Source organism: Sinohyriopsis cumingii, chromosome 3 (genome assembly GCF_028554795.1).
Source record: "Sinohyriopsis cumingii isolate HCF-2022 chromosome 3, ASM2855479v2, whole genome shotgun sequence".
NCBI lineage: Eukaryota > Metazoa > Mollusca > Bivalvia > Unionida > Unionidae > Sinohyriopsis > Sinohyriopsis cumingii.
The window spans coordinates 152,628,566-152,643,506 of NC_142963.1; the positions used below are offsets into that span (position 1 = coordinate 152,628,566).

At 29.9% G+C, this 14,941-nt stretch overlaps 1 protein-coding gene across 1 annotated transcript in view; it reads right to left on the reverse strand.

Moving 5' to 3' along the window:
- Positions 1-14,941, reverse strand: part of LOC149804167 (uncharacterized) — a 177,339-nt gene that overhangs the window by 67,047 nt on the left and 95,351 nt on the right. Inside the window, exons 14-17 of the mRNA XM_089954054.1 lie at positions 14,046-14,215; positions 11,953-12,098; positions 8,826-8,931; positions 974-1,110 (exon numbers count right to left, since the gene is read on the reverse strand). Of these exons, the coding sequence (XP_089810180.1) occupies positions 974-1,110; positions 8,826-8,931; positions 11,953-12,098; positions 14,046-14,215 (559 nt within the window). The remainder of the gene's footprint in view (positions 1-973; positions 1,111-8,825; positions 8,932-11,952; positions 12,099-14,045; positions 14,216-14,941) is intronic.

Here is a 14,941-nt window from a genome sequence, read left to right on the forward strand (position 1 = left end):
CAGCTGGTACTGGTACCTTAGCAGGCAAAGAATGCCAACAGCTGATACTGGCACCTTAGCAAGCAAAGAATGCCAACAGCTGGTACTGGTACCTTAGCAGACAAAGAATGCCAACAGCTGGTACTGGTACCTTAGCAGGCAAAGAATACCAACAGCTGGTACTGGTACCTTAGCAGACAAAGAATGCCAACAGCTGGTACTGTTACCTTAGCAGACAAAGCATGCCAACAGCTGGTACTGGCACCTTAGCAGGCAAAGAATGCCAACAGCTGACACTGGTCAAAGTAATAGTGGCTAATTAAGGTTATTCTGGTAAATCATGCTTAGGAATAAAATATTTCTCAGACCTGCCAAACCTTGCCGAGACTGTCTCAGTAAGGCAGTTGATTTTTTCCATATGTTTGACCAGTTTTCAGTAAGGTGCAACAAAATATAAACATATTTAAAAATTTGGTATTCGAATCATGTAGCTCTGGTAAACAATATGTTCAAATGAACAATTTGTAAAGTACATGTAGACCTTATTTACTTCTGGTACAGTTGCATAAACCTCAGCTGCAAACCCTATGCAGCTCAATGGCTTGTTGCCATCTCTAAACTTGATGTAATTCTTGGAATCTGTTTCCACTGCAAATGTTAATGGCAATCATATCTCCCACCATGAGACATATTTAAACTGACATGTGGTGTCTAATAAACATAACTCTGTCCCTTCCTGCTTTTATTCACAAGAATCTGAATATTCTTTTTTATTCTTCTGTGCTGATTATTAACACTTTTCAAGAGGCTTTTTCCCTTTCATCTTCACATGCATCGCTTGCCGGATGCCATAGCAAATCCCTGTTAAATCCTGAATCATATTTTTATAAAGGAGAGATGTAATTGTTTTCAATGAGAAACTTGGATTCAATAAGGGATTAAATTGACCCTTCCTTTTCTAATTCAGTGTGAAAAATGTCTTTTTACCACTCACCTGATCACACTACAGGAGCTGCCCCCAACATCCACTGCCCTTATGGAACCTGTGTTCATGTGGGTCCCAAATATTGTAAGAGTTGTCCCCCCTGATCTGGGTCCACGTGTGGGATTTATACCACCAACCTGGGGGTCCTGAAAGAATTACATTTACAATGAGCTTTGAATCAGTTGAGATAAATGCTTACAGACAGGAATACATGATTGAACACACTTTTGAGTTAAGACATAGTGACAGATACAGCAGAAACATAAAGACTAAGACATACATTTTCCAAACTTTATAGGAATCTTATTTTAAATCCAATCTGACATAAAGAACAGGTATCCAGCAAGTATGGACTTCAAATCCAGCAAGTATGGACTATAAATCCAGCAAGTAAGGACTATAAATCCAGCAAGTATGACCTATAATTCCAGCAAGTATGGACTATAAATCCAGCAAGTATGAACTATAAATCCAGAAAATATGTATAATTCCAGAAAGTATGGACTATAAATCCAGCAAGTATGGACTATAAATCCAGCAAGTATGACCTATAATTCCAGCAAGTATGAACTACAAATCCAGCAAGTATGGACTATAAATCCAACAAGTATGGACTATAAATCCAGCAAGTATGAACTACAAATCCAGCAAGTATGAACTACAAATCCAGTAAGTATGGACTATAAATCCAACAAGTATGGACTAAAAATCCAGGAAGTATGAATTATAAATCCAGCAAGTATGGACAATAAATCAAACAAGTATAGACTATAAATCCAGAAAATATGAACTATAATTCCAGCAAGTATGAACTATAAATTCTGCAAGTATGTACTATAAATCCAGCAAGTATGAACTACAAATCCAGCAAGTATGAACTATAAATCTTGCAAGTATGGACTATAAATCCAGCAAGTATAAATTATAAATCCAGCAAGTATGAACTACAAATCCAGTAAGTATGGACTATAAATCCAACAAGTATGGACTATAAATCCAGGAAGTATGAACTATAAATCCAGCAAGTATGGACTATAAATCCAACAAGTATAGACTATAAATCCAGAAAATATGAACTATAATTCCAGCAAGTATGAACTAAAAATTCTGCAAGTATGTACTATAAATCCTGCAAGTATGAACTACAAATCTTGCAAGTATGAACTATAAATCCAGCAAGTATGAACTATAAATCCAACAAGTATGAATCATCTTACTTTAGCAACATTGCAATTATTTAAGTATTGTACATTACAATCATTTAAGTACTGTATATTACAATTATTTAAGTATTGTACATTACAATCATTTAAGTACTGTACATTGCAATTATTTAAGTACTGTACATTACAATTATTTAAGTACTGTACATTACAATTATTTAAGTACTGTACATTACAATTATTTAAGTACTGTATGTTACAATTATTAAATTACTGTATATTACAATTATTTAAGTACTGTATGTTACAATTATTTAAGTACTGTACATTACAATTATTTAAGTACTGTACATTGCAATTATTTAAGTACTGTATATTACAATTATTTAAGTACTGTACATTACAATTATTTAAGTACTGTACATTACAATTATCTAAGTACTGTACATTACAATTATTTAAGTACTGTACATTACAATTATTTAAGTACTGTATGTTACAATTATTTAAGTACTGAACATTACAATTATTTAAGTATTGTACATTACAATCATTTAAGTACTGTACATTGCAATTATTTAAGTACTGTACATTACAATTATTTAAGTACTGTACATTACAATTATTTAAGTACTGTACATTACAATTATTTAAGTACTGTATGTTACAATTATTTAAGTACTGTATATTACAATTATTTAAGTACTGTATGTTACAATTATTTAAGTACTGTACATTACAATTATTTAAGTACTGTACATTGCAATTATTTAAGTACTGTATATTACAATTATTTAAGTACTGTACATTACAATTATTTAAGTACTGTACATTACAATTATCTAAGTACTGTACATTACAATTATTTAAGTACTGTACATTACAATTATTTAAGTACTGTATGTTACAATTATTTAAGTACTGAACATTACAATTATTTAAGTACTGTATGTTACAATTATTTAAGTACTGTATATTACAATTATTTAAGTACTGTACATTACAATTATTTAAGTACTGTACATTGCAATTATTTAAGTATTGTACATTACAATTATTTAAGTACTGTACATTACAATTATTTAAATACTGTATGTTACAATTATTTAAGTACTGAACATTACAATTATTTAAGTACTGTATATTACAATTATTTAAGTACTGTATATTACAATTATTTAAGTACTGTACATTACAATTATCTAAGTACTGTACATTACAATTATTTAAGTACTGTACATTACAATTATTTAAGTACTGTACATTACAATTATTTAAGTACTGTATATTACAATTATTTAAGTACTGTACATTACAATTATTTAAGTACTGTATATTACAATTATTTAAGTACTGTATATTACAATTATTTAAGTACTGTATATTACAATTATTTAAGTACTGAACATTACAATTATTTAAGTACTGAATATTACAATTATTTAAGTACTGTACATTACAATTATTTAAGTACTGTACATTACAATTATCTAAGTACTGTATGTTACAATTATTTAAGTACTGAACATTACAATTATTTAAGTACTGTACATTGCAATTATTTAAGTACTGTACATTACAATTATTTAAGTACTGTATATTACAATTATTTAAGTACTGTACATTACAATTATTTAAGTACTGTATCTTACAATTATTTAAGTATTGTACATTACAATTATCTAAGTACTGTACATTACAATTATTTAAGTACTGTATATTACAATTATTTAAGTACTGTACATTACAATTATTTAAGTACTGTACATTACAATTATCTAAGTACTGTACATTACAATTATTTAAGTACTGTACATTACAATTATTTAAGTACTGTATGTTACAATTATTTAAGTACTGAACATTACAATTATTTAAGTACTGTATGTTACAATTATTTAAGTACTGTATATTACAATTATTTAAGTACTGTACATTACAATTATTTAAGTACTGTACATTGCAATTATTTAAGTATTGTACATTACAATTATTTAAGTACTGTACATTACAATTATTTAAGTACTGTATATTACAATTATTTAAGTACTGTACATTACAATTATTTAAGTACTGTATATTACAATTATTTAAGTACTGTATATTACAATTATTTAAGTACTGTACATTACAATTATTTAAGTACTGTATATTACAATTATTTAAGTACTGTACATTACAATTATTTAAGTACTGTATATTACAATTATTTAAGTACTGTATAGTACAATTATTTAAGTACTGTATATTACAATTATTTAAGTACTGAACATTACAATTATTTAAGTACTGTATATTACAATTATTTAAGTACTGTACATTACAATTATTTAAGTACTGTACATTACAATTATCTAAGTACTGTATGTTACAATTATTTAAGTACTGAACATTACAATTATTTAAGTACTGTACATTACAATTATTTAAGTACTGTAGATTACAATTATTTAAGTACTGTACATTACAATTATTTAAGTACTGTATATTACAATTATTTAAGTACTGTACATTACAATTATTTAAGTACTGTACATTGCAATTATTTAAGTATTGTACATTACAATTATTTAAGTACTGTACATTACAATTATTTAAGTACTGTATGTTACAATTATTTAAGTACTGAACATTACAATTATTTAAGTACTGTATATTACAATTATTTAAGTACTGTATATTACAATTATTTAAGTACTGTACATTACAATTATCTAAGTACTGTACATTACAATTATTTAAGTACTGTACATTACAATTATTTAAGTACTGTACATTACAATTATTTAAGTACTGTATATTACAATTATTTAAGTACTGTACATTACAATTATTTAAGTACTGTATATTACAATTATTTAAGTACTGTACATTACAATTATCTAAGTACTGTACATTACAATTATTTAAGTACTGTATGTTACAATTATTTAAGTACTGTACATTACAATTATTTAAATACTGTACATTACAATTATTTAAGTACTGTATATTACAATTATTTAAGTACTGTATATTACAATTATTTAAGTACTGTACATTACAATTATCTAAGTACTGTACATTACAATTATTTAGGTACTGTACATTACAATTATTTAAGTACTGTATGTTACAATTATTTAAGTACTGAACATTACAATTATTTAAGTACTGTATATTACAATTATTTAAGTACTGTATATTACAATTATTTAAGTACTGTACATTACAATTATCTAAGTACTGTACATTACAATTATTTAAGTACTGTATGTTACAATTATTTAAGTACTGTACATTACAATTATGTAAGTACTGTATATTACAATTATTTAAGTACTGTATATTACAATTATTTAAGTACTGTATATTACAATTATTTAAGTACTGTACATTACAATTATCTAATTACTGTACATTACAATTATCTAAGTACTGTATATTACAATTATTTAAGTACTGTACATTACAATTATTTAAGTACTGTATATTACAATTATTTAAGTACTGTATATTACAATTATTTAAGTACTGTACATTACAATTATTTAAGTACTGTATATTACAATTATTTAAGTACTGTACATTACAATTATCTAAGTACTGTACATTACAATTATCTAAGTACTGTATATTACAATTATTTAAGTACTGTACGTTACAATTATTTAAGTACTGTACATTACAATTATTTAAGTACTGTATGTATATTACAATTATTTAAGTACTGTACATTACAATTATCTAAGTACTGTACATTACAATTATTTAAGTACTGTACATTACAATTATTTAAGTACTGAACATTACAATTATTTAAGTACTGTATATTACAATTATTTAAGTACTGTATATTACAATTATTTAAGTACTGTATATTACAATTATTTAAGTACTGTACATTCAGCATACTTTTATAAAGTCCTTGGGGAATACATATAAGTTTTATGAATACAGTTGTGTAGTTAAAGTTGAAAACATTTATTGTGAAAATTTAGCAATTTAAAGTATTGGGTAATGAAATGTCTGGTGAATTGAGCTTGTGCAACTAAAGATAAATGAAATATGTTTGTGAAGAAATTAAGCAATAAATACTGCAATATTTATTTTAATAGAAAAATATAGATAAAGATGATGTTATACAATTATATGGTCTTGTTGAGGTAAATATACACAATCAAACCTGGTATCAACTGACAGGAAATGCAGATCAATATACAATAGTTTGTCTGGTGAATAAAATTCCACATTCATCCAAACAAAGGTCTATACAGCAGAACCTGTTTAAAAGACCAATCCTTCTCCCAAAAAAGTGGTCTCTCAAGACAGGTCACAACACTGTATAATCAAGCAACCTGCACACTGAGAATCTAGTCTCTTAAGACCATGCAAAGTGATAATGTCATAACTTTGTGTCATGCAGGGGCATAATCAGCTATAACCGGTTTTATAAAATTTATTCTTTGTGGTTGTTATGTACAATTTTTCACAGCTCACAGGTATTATCTTTTGAATACTTTTGCTTCAAAATAAGATTTTCACTAACACAAGTTCTGCTAGAGTTTCTCTTTCTTCAATTAGAACTTTCCTGACTACTTATTTACTATCATTTCCATAGTGATGTATATGGATTTTAAGTCCATAAAGTCTGTTCAGACAAGAGGTACTCTGACCAAATAAAGATCTTTATTTCCTAATTTCATATTTAGATTCTTATTTATTCAATTTATCTGAACCCTTATAGGGTTATATGTAGCTATGCTCAAGGGATTTTTAAATATGCAATTTTAATAAGAACTGTTAACTTGTTTGGATTTATCAGGGTCTCATTATTATATTTTTGTTGCTATTTCACTCATAAATCCTAAGGGATTATACAAGGAGCAGATTAAAAATTAAAATTAAAAAATAGCATGTAGTCAAAATTTCTGGAAATTGGAGATCAGCAGTTTTTCTGTCAGCAAAAAAGGTATCTGTTAAAATGGTAAAACCTTTGTATTAATCTAAATGTTGTGATATACCAGCATTTCTTCATGTGAATTAAAAAGACAGCGAAAATACATATCTCCATGTTTCCTATCTAGGATAATCTGGTAGCAAATTGTCACTGACTATACATTAGTATTCACCTTGCACTTATTTACTGTGAAATAAAGACGTAATCCAGGTGATATCAAACAATATAAATTTGTGTTACTAGTCATTGTTTCTATTGCAAACATTACATATTTGAAAACTGAGTAGTAAATTAAAATTTGAGACAATACTTAACAATACTTAGCAAGGACACAAAGATGTTTCTAAATGTTTATAAGTTTATAAGTCCATTGGTTGGCATTAATAATTGCCAAATGACTATTCCAGAAGTTTATACCTCTGAAACTGGTGATCATGTGCATTAAAATTGCATATCTAGTGTTTGAAAAGTTATGAATTTGATATATGGTGCCAATTTTGGTTAAAATGTACATTTGCAGTGTAACATATTTTTGAGCTTTCAGAATGATGTTGCTAACTATATGTACTCCTTCAGTCATCTTGGCAATGCATCTTTTGGTTCTGAAAATTCATTTTTAGGAAAGGCACATCAGCTAAAATGATTACTTTTAAAACTTTTCCAGCTCCAATAATCTGATATACTACATAGATTTAAAAAAATAAACTACCATCATCAGTAACATCAGCTATATTTGCTGAAGACAAGCGTAATCCAAAAATGAACCATGCTGGGATTCAGCCATTTGGGGTTTTCTAGGTAGCCCATTTTTAAAACATGCATTTGTAAAACTTGCTTCATGCATGATTCAAACCAAGACAGAATGCTTTGTCCAGGAACCAATGTGCAAATTAAACTTAGTGATGTGAAAGAGTGTTCATGTGTTAAAGACATAACATGAAAGGGGCGCTGTGCATGATATCCAATTACCTCCTGTGGATAATGGTAATGGTGGAATTGCTAGCACATGACTGTGAATTGAAAACCGTATGGAAACTCAAACCATTCAGAAAATCGAACTTTACAGAATATCAAACCGTGCTTCCATCTGTCAAACAATGTTAATAAAATGGCTCAGAAGTAAAATTTTCCATCATATTTTATTTTTAAGCAAAATCTCTAAACTTTAATGACTTTCAATGACCTAGGTGAAATATCAATGACCTTCATGGCCTTGAATTAATGTGTTCATTTCTCAATTACTTTCAATGACCTAATGACCATACAGACCATGTCAGTATACTGTCAAAATGGCATCTTGATCTCACAGTGAACATCATATCAAAATGGCATCATGATGTCACAATAGGCCTGATGATGTCACAATGAACATCATATCACACTGGCATCATGATGTCACAATGGCATCTTGATCTTGCAATGAACATCATGATATCACAATGGCAGCTTCACCTTGAAATGAACATCATGATTTTATAATGAGCATTATGATGTTACAATGGTAACACAATTGTAAACAGTATATTATGGGATATTACTACCACAATTTACTTCTGCTTTATCAGGGAAACATGGTATCTAACGAAACTCTCTGTAAGTGAAACGGACTGATCTGAGTTGATATATAGTAATATCTAGTCATATAGCTAATTGGTTGTTTCCTCTCATCAAACAATAATATAACTTGTACTTAATGAAATTGTGTCTGGACATTGTATGGAAAAAAAAGGTGGGTGCAATAATTTCATATGGTACTTACCACAAAGGAGAAAAGTCCATTGGAGGTGGTATCATACAGCTTGTCGACTGTGACTTTGATGACTCCATCTTTCACTTTTGGCTGGGAACCAGTCTCACAGATAAACCTTTAAATTTACATACCATCCTTAGATGTAAGACAAAGTTTGTATGGTGCAGATATTATCATAATCATAAGATTTCTGGATAAAATACAATAATGTCTTTATTAGATATAATACAGTAATGACTTTATTAGATTTATTAGATATAATACGGTAATGTCTTTATTAGATATAATATAGCAATATCTTTATCAGATATAATACGGTAATGTCTTTATTAGATATAATACGGTAATGTCTTTATCAGATATAATATAGCAATGTCTTTATCAGATATAATACGGTAATGTCTTTATTAGATATAATATAGTAATGTCTTTATTAGATATAATATGGTAATGTCTTTATTAGATATAATATGGTAATGTCTTTATTATATATAATACAGTAATATCTTTATCAGATATAATACGGTAATGTCTTTATTAGATATAATATGGTAATGTCTTTATTAGATATAATACAGCAATGTCTTTATCAGATATAATACGGTAATGTCTTTATTAGATATAATACAGTAATGTCTTTATTAGATATAATACAGTAATATTTTTATTAGATATAATACGGTAATGTCTTTATCAGATATAATAAAGCAATGTCTTTATCAGATATAATACGGTAATGTCTTTATTTGATATAATATAGTAATGTCTTTATCAGATATAATATAGCAATATCTTTATCAGATATAATACGGTAATGTCTTTATTAGATATAATATAGTAATGTCTTTATTAGATATAATATGGTAATGTCTTTATTAGATATGATATAGTAATGTCTTTATTACATATAATACAGTAACGTCTTTATTAGATATAATACAGTAATGTCTTTATAATATATATTACAGTAATGTCTTTATTAGATATAATATGATAATGTTTTTATTAGATATAATACAGTAATGTCTATTAATTAGATATAATACAGTAATGTCTATTAATTAGATATAATACAGTAATGGCTTTATTAGATATAATACAGTGATGTCTTTATTAGATATAACACAGTAATGTCTTTATTACATATAATACAGTAATGACTTTATTACATATAATACAGCAATGTCTTTATTAGATATAATACAGTAATGTCTTTATAATATATAATACAGTAATGTCTTTATTAGATATAATATGATAATGTTTTTATTAGATATAATACAGTAATGTCTATTAATTAGATATAATACAGTAATGTCTATTAATTAAATATAGTATATTAATGTCTTTATTAGATATAATACAGTAATGTCTTTATTACATATATGTCTTTATTAGATATAATACAGTGATGTCTTTATTAGATATAATACAGTTATGTCTTTATTAGATATAATACAGTAATGTCTTTATTAGATAAAATACAGTAATGTCTTTATTAGATATAATACAGTAATGTCTTTATTAGATATAATACAGTAATGACTTTATTACATATAATACAGTAATGTCTATTAATTAGATATAATACAGTAATATCTTTAGTAAATATAATACGGTAATGTCTTTATTGGATATAATACGGTAATGTCTTTATTAAATAAAACACAGTAATGTCTTTATTAGATAAAATACAGCAATGTCTTTATTACTTTGTCCCATCATCTTAATAAATATTCTGAATATAGTGAACAGTTCAATGTGGTCATTGCTAAATGTATGTGGTCAACAGTTCAATGTGGTCAGTGCTACCTGTATATGGTCAACAGTTCAATGTGGTCAGTGCTAACTGTATATGGTCAACAGTTCAATGTAGTCATTGCTAACTGTATATGGTCAACAGCTTAATTTGGTCTATGTTACCTGTATATGGTAAACAGTTCAATGTGATCATTGCTAACTGTATATCGTCAACAGTTCAATGTGGTCAGTGCTACCTGTATATGGTCAACAGTTCAATGTGGTCAGTGCTACCTGTATATGGTCAACAGTTCAATATGGTCAGTGCTAACTGTATATGGTCAACAGTTCAATGTGATCATTGCTAACTGTTTATGGTCAACAGTTCAATTTGGTCAGTGCTACCTCTATATGGTCAACAGTTCAATTTGGTCTATGTTACCTGAATATGGTCAACAGTTCAATATGGTCAGTGCTAACTGTATATGGTCAACAGCTCAATTTGGTCTATGTTACCTGTAGTTCAATGTGATCATTGCTAACTGTATAACGTCAACAGTTCAATGTGGTCAGTGCTAACTGCATATGGTCAACAGTTCAATGTGATCATTGCTAACTGTATATGGTCAACAGTTCAATATGGTCAGTGCATATTGTATATGGTCGACAGTTCAATGTGGTCATTACTAACTGTATAAGTGGTCTAAATTGCTCTAAGTTATGGATCACTGCCATCTCACCTCTGTCAGTGTGGGTTCAAGTCTAGGATTTGGCCAATGTGGGTATGTGAGAAAGCTTGCCAGTAGCTTCTCGTGGGTCAGTGGTTCTTCCCAGGGTTTTCCCAGGTTCTTTCTCCACCATTAATACTGGCCACCATGCATAGCCTATTGTGTGCTGAAAAATGGCGTTAAACCCAGTGATCCGTAACACTGAGTGCTTTAGACCACTTGGAGCCCCCTCTCCCCATTTTAAAATACTCAAACAAACAAAAAATTAATTTCTTTGTGACATCAGTATATTATGCACAAATGTATACAAAAATCTGAAAGCAATTTTGCTGTCATAAATTTTGATGTCAGACAAATCAGACAGTTCATTACATATATTTTGCAGACATGCCAAAGTGATAATTCAGTGAATGGATGGACAGGGAACTGATGTCAAGGTCAATAAAGGGTCAACAGTCATTTAGTAGTTATCAAGATGATGACATGTATTACTCGGCAAGCGTGAGACATTTGACTCCTGACACTGTGACCTTTAGGTCAAGGTAAACATTACCTCATTTTAATCTTATACCAGAAATATTGCCATGAGTGTCAAGGTCGGTTATGGGATGATCAGGACACTGATGTCAAGGTCAGCAATGGGTAAAACAAGATTACAAAGAACTTACCTGGATGAGGACTCGTAGTGCTCTGCATGAATGAGACATTTGACTCCTGCCACTGTGACCTCCAGGTTGGTGTAATCTTTACCTAGGTTGAAGCCTGTCACAGAGATGTTGGTCTTTCCAAGGATGGGTCCTGTGCTTGGGCTGAACTGCAACAAGATGGAAAGATTCAGTAAGTACCTTACATTCTGTCTACACTGTCAGGATAATACTGTACATTTCTGCATGGTACAATTATTATAACTTTTGTCAACTGGTTAAAGTCATGAAAATGTAACCATGTGAAATCATAATACAACTCAGGAACCATGAACAGTACATTAAATCTACCCCCACCCCCCCCCCACCCCCAATCATTTATTAATCCTCTCTGCAGGTATGCAACACTCCAAATCAATTTTCTGGAAACCCTTATTTTCTTATTAGACTTACTACAACCATGACCTCTGATCTTTAGACTGCATAATCTATAGGTTTCTTTATTACCCTAAGAATAAGGCATCCACACAATCTGGGCAAAATCTTTGCTCTAAAACAAATGTTATTTTGCACAAAAAGGTCTCTTTCATTTTCCTTGCCATTTAACCGTTTTAGAGCCCAACATCTGTAGGCTTCTTTGTTACCCAATCATCCACTTACTTTTGGTTAAGGTTGAGAGCTGAAATTCCAGTGCAGAAGTCGGTTCTTCTTTCAGTAACAGTGACCCTGACCTTTGACCTTTTAACCCCAAAATGCATAAGTTTCTTTCATACCTCAGCTGCAATCTAACTATAATGTTTGGTCCAGGTAATTATGACGAAATAATATCATTGTGCAAAGAAGATTATTATCACCTCAGCCACTATAACTTTTGACCTTATAACCTCAAAACTGAAGTTTCTTTTTGTGTGTGCGTGTGTGTGTGTGTGTGTGTGTGTGTGTGTTGTTTAATGGCACATTCAAATAATCCTAGCTATCTATTGCTGAGTAAAATAAGGGTATGCATAACAAACATAATGACAAAAAAAAGTAAAAAAATCTGATATAAACTTTTAAAATGTCCAAGATTTTTTCAGCTGGAGCACATAAAAAATTAAACAGTAAAGGTGATAACATTAGTCAACATTACACATAGTTTATGCTACATTTTCTCGAACAATATTCCCATTTCATACTTCGTCTTCAGTTGTAAATAGAAAATGATTCACTGGAATCACTAAGAGAGTGTTGCATTTTGGCCAGGCTATCATGGATACATTTTATGTACCTCTATCCCACTACAATGATCAAGATATGTGGATTTATTAAATCTAACAGGACTCAGGTAGTCTCTGGCAAAATAAATGTTACTTGGGCTTGCTCATAGTGAAACACTGCTAAAGTGCATTGTTTTGCTAAACTGTCTAAACTGTTCTATTAAAATTATGTATTATATGTTCTAAAATATATTTTTATATCTGGTTTTCATAATTTTGCAAGGTGAGAACTGTAACCCCAACTTGTAATTCTCAATTGTTAATATAAAGGATTATTTTCCTTGCTTTATTTGAGAGAGAGAGAGACAGAGACAGAGACAGAGAGAGAGGAGGTACTTTAAATGAAAATCAATTTTTTAAAAATTGTATATGATTTGAAATATCTTTTTAACTGCAGCAAAAAATTTTAATATGTGCAGATTTTACTCATGATAAAGTCACTTGGCCATCTTGATGATTTCAGTTCAATTATGAAATTCTGTCTAAATTGGATAAATATACATGCTTTGGAGTTGTAAAAAGTCCAGTCAATGAGATACTAGATTACCTAATAAATGTGAGTGGATCTCACTCATTATTAAACACACATGCAAAATCACCTCATTAATATGCACGTATCTCTCTCATTGTCAAACATTTTGGAAATCTAGAAAACAAGTACACATCCTAAGTTTGATCAAAAACATGGCCTCCAGACTGGCAACACTGATTTATGGACACATGGCCATACCAATGGCTCACAAGGTCATATGGTTTGGTTCGGTAAAAGCTGTAATGGATAAATATTTAGGCCAAGTTAACTTGCCCTGAAAATGTGTGGATTCGGGTAAGTTCCTGATTTGTCAAACCAAGCTAACTTACCCTAAGAATATGCGGGTTGGGGCAAGTTCCTGATCTGTCAAGCCACTGTCCTGCAGTGCAGTGTTTCTGTAATGTGCATTTTGTATCACACCAGCCACATTCATATTCTGGATCCATACTAAGGCACTGGCCACAATTTGTCACCATCAGTGGACACTTGTAAATACGTACTGAAACAGAAATTTATATCAAAATGCAATGGCCACACATCTACTCTGCAATGTAAAGGAAGATAATGAAGTAAGTTCTTGGATCACATTTCATCAGAGGCATTGTCAAGGCTTCCATTTGCAATTCAAACTACACATCTCAGTAAAATAAAGCTTACAAAATATCATAGAAATGTGTCAAAACGATTTTTTTTGATATGGTAGAATACAAAATACAAAATTTTAAGTCAAAGTGGTCCAAAACTATGTCATGTCTTCTGAAAAAAGTTGAAAATCAAACTACGAACAAATCATTTTATATCAAACTTTATACTACACTTGGCTTCCATGCAAAAGTCCTTTGAAACATGGGAAGCGTGGGGGCACAGTGGTCAGCATGCTGAACGCACAACCAAAAGGGTGTGAGTTCAAATCATACCAGTGGATCAGCCCATGTCAGCTATTGTGGTATACCCACTGGCATGGCATTTTATTCCAATTGCCTTGGCAATAAATAACCTGCCTATGTTAATGTGCCATCAAACTAAACCTTCATAAGGTGTTGGTTCAAATCCTGCAGTTACAAGTTGACCTGTGATCCTGTACATGGTGGGAGTATTAAACGATTGGTTTTAGGTTCAGAAGTTATGGGAGTTTTCATTCTACATATTTTGCCAGGTATGAAGAACACGCCGAGTTTTCATTCTACATATTTTGCCAGGTATGAAGAACACACTGAGTTTTCAT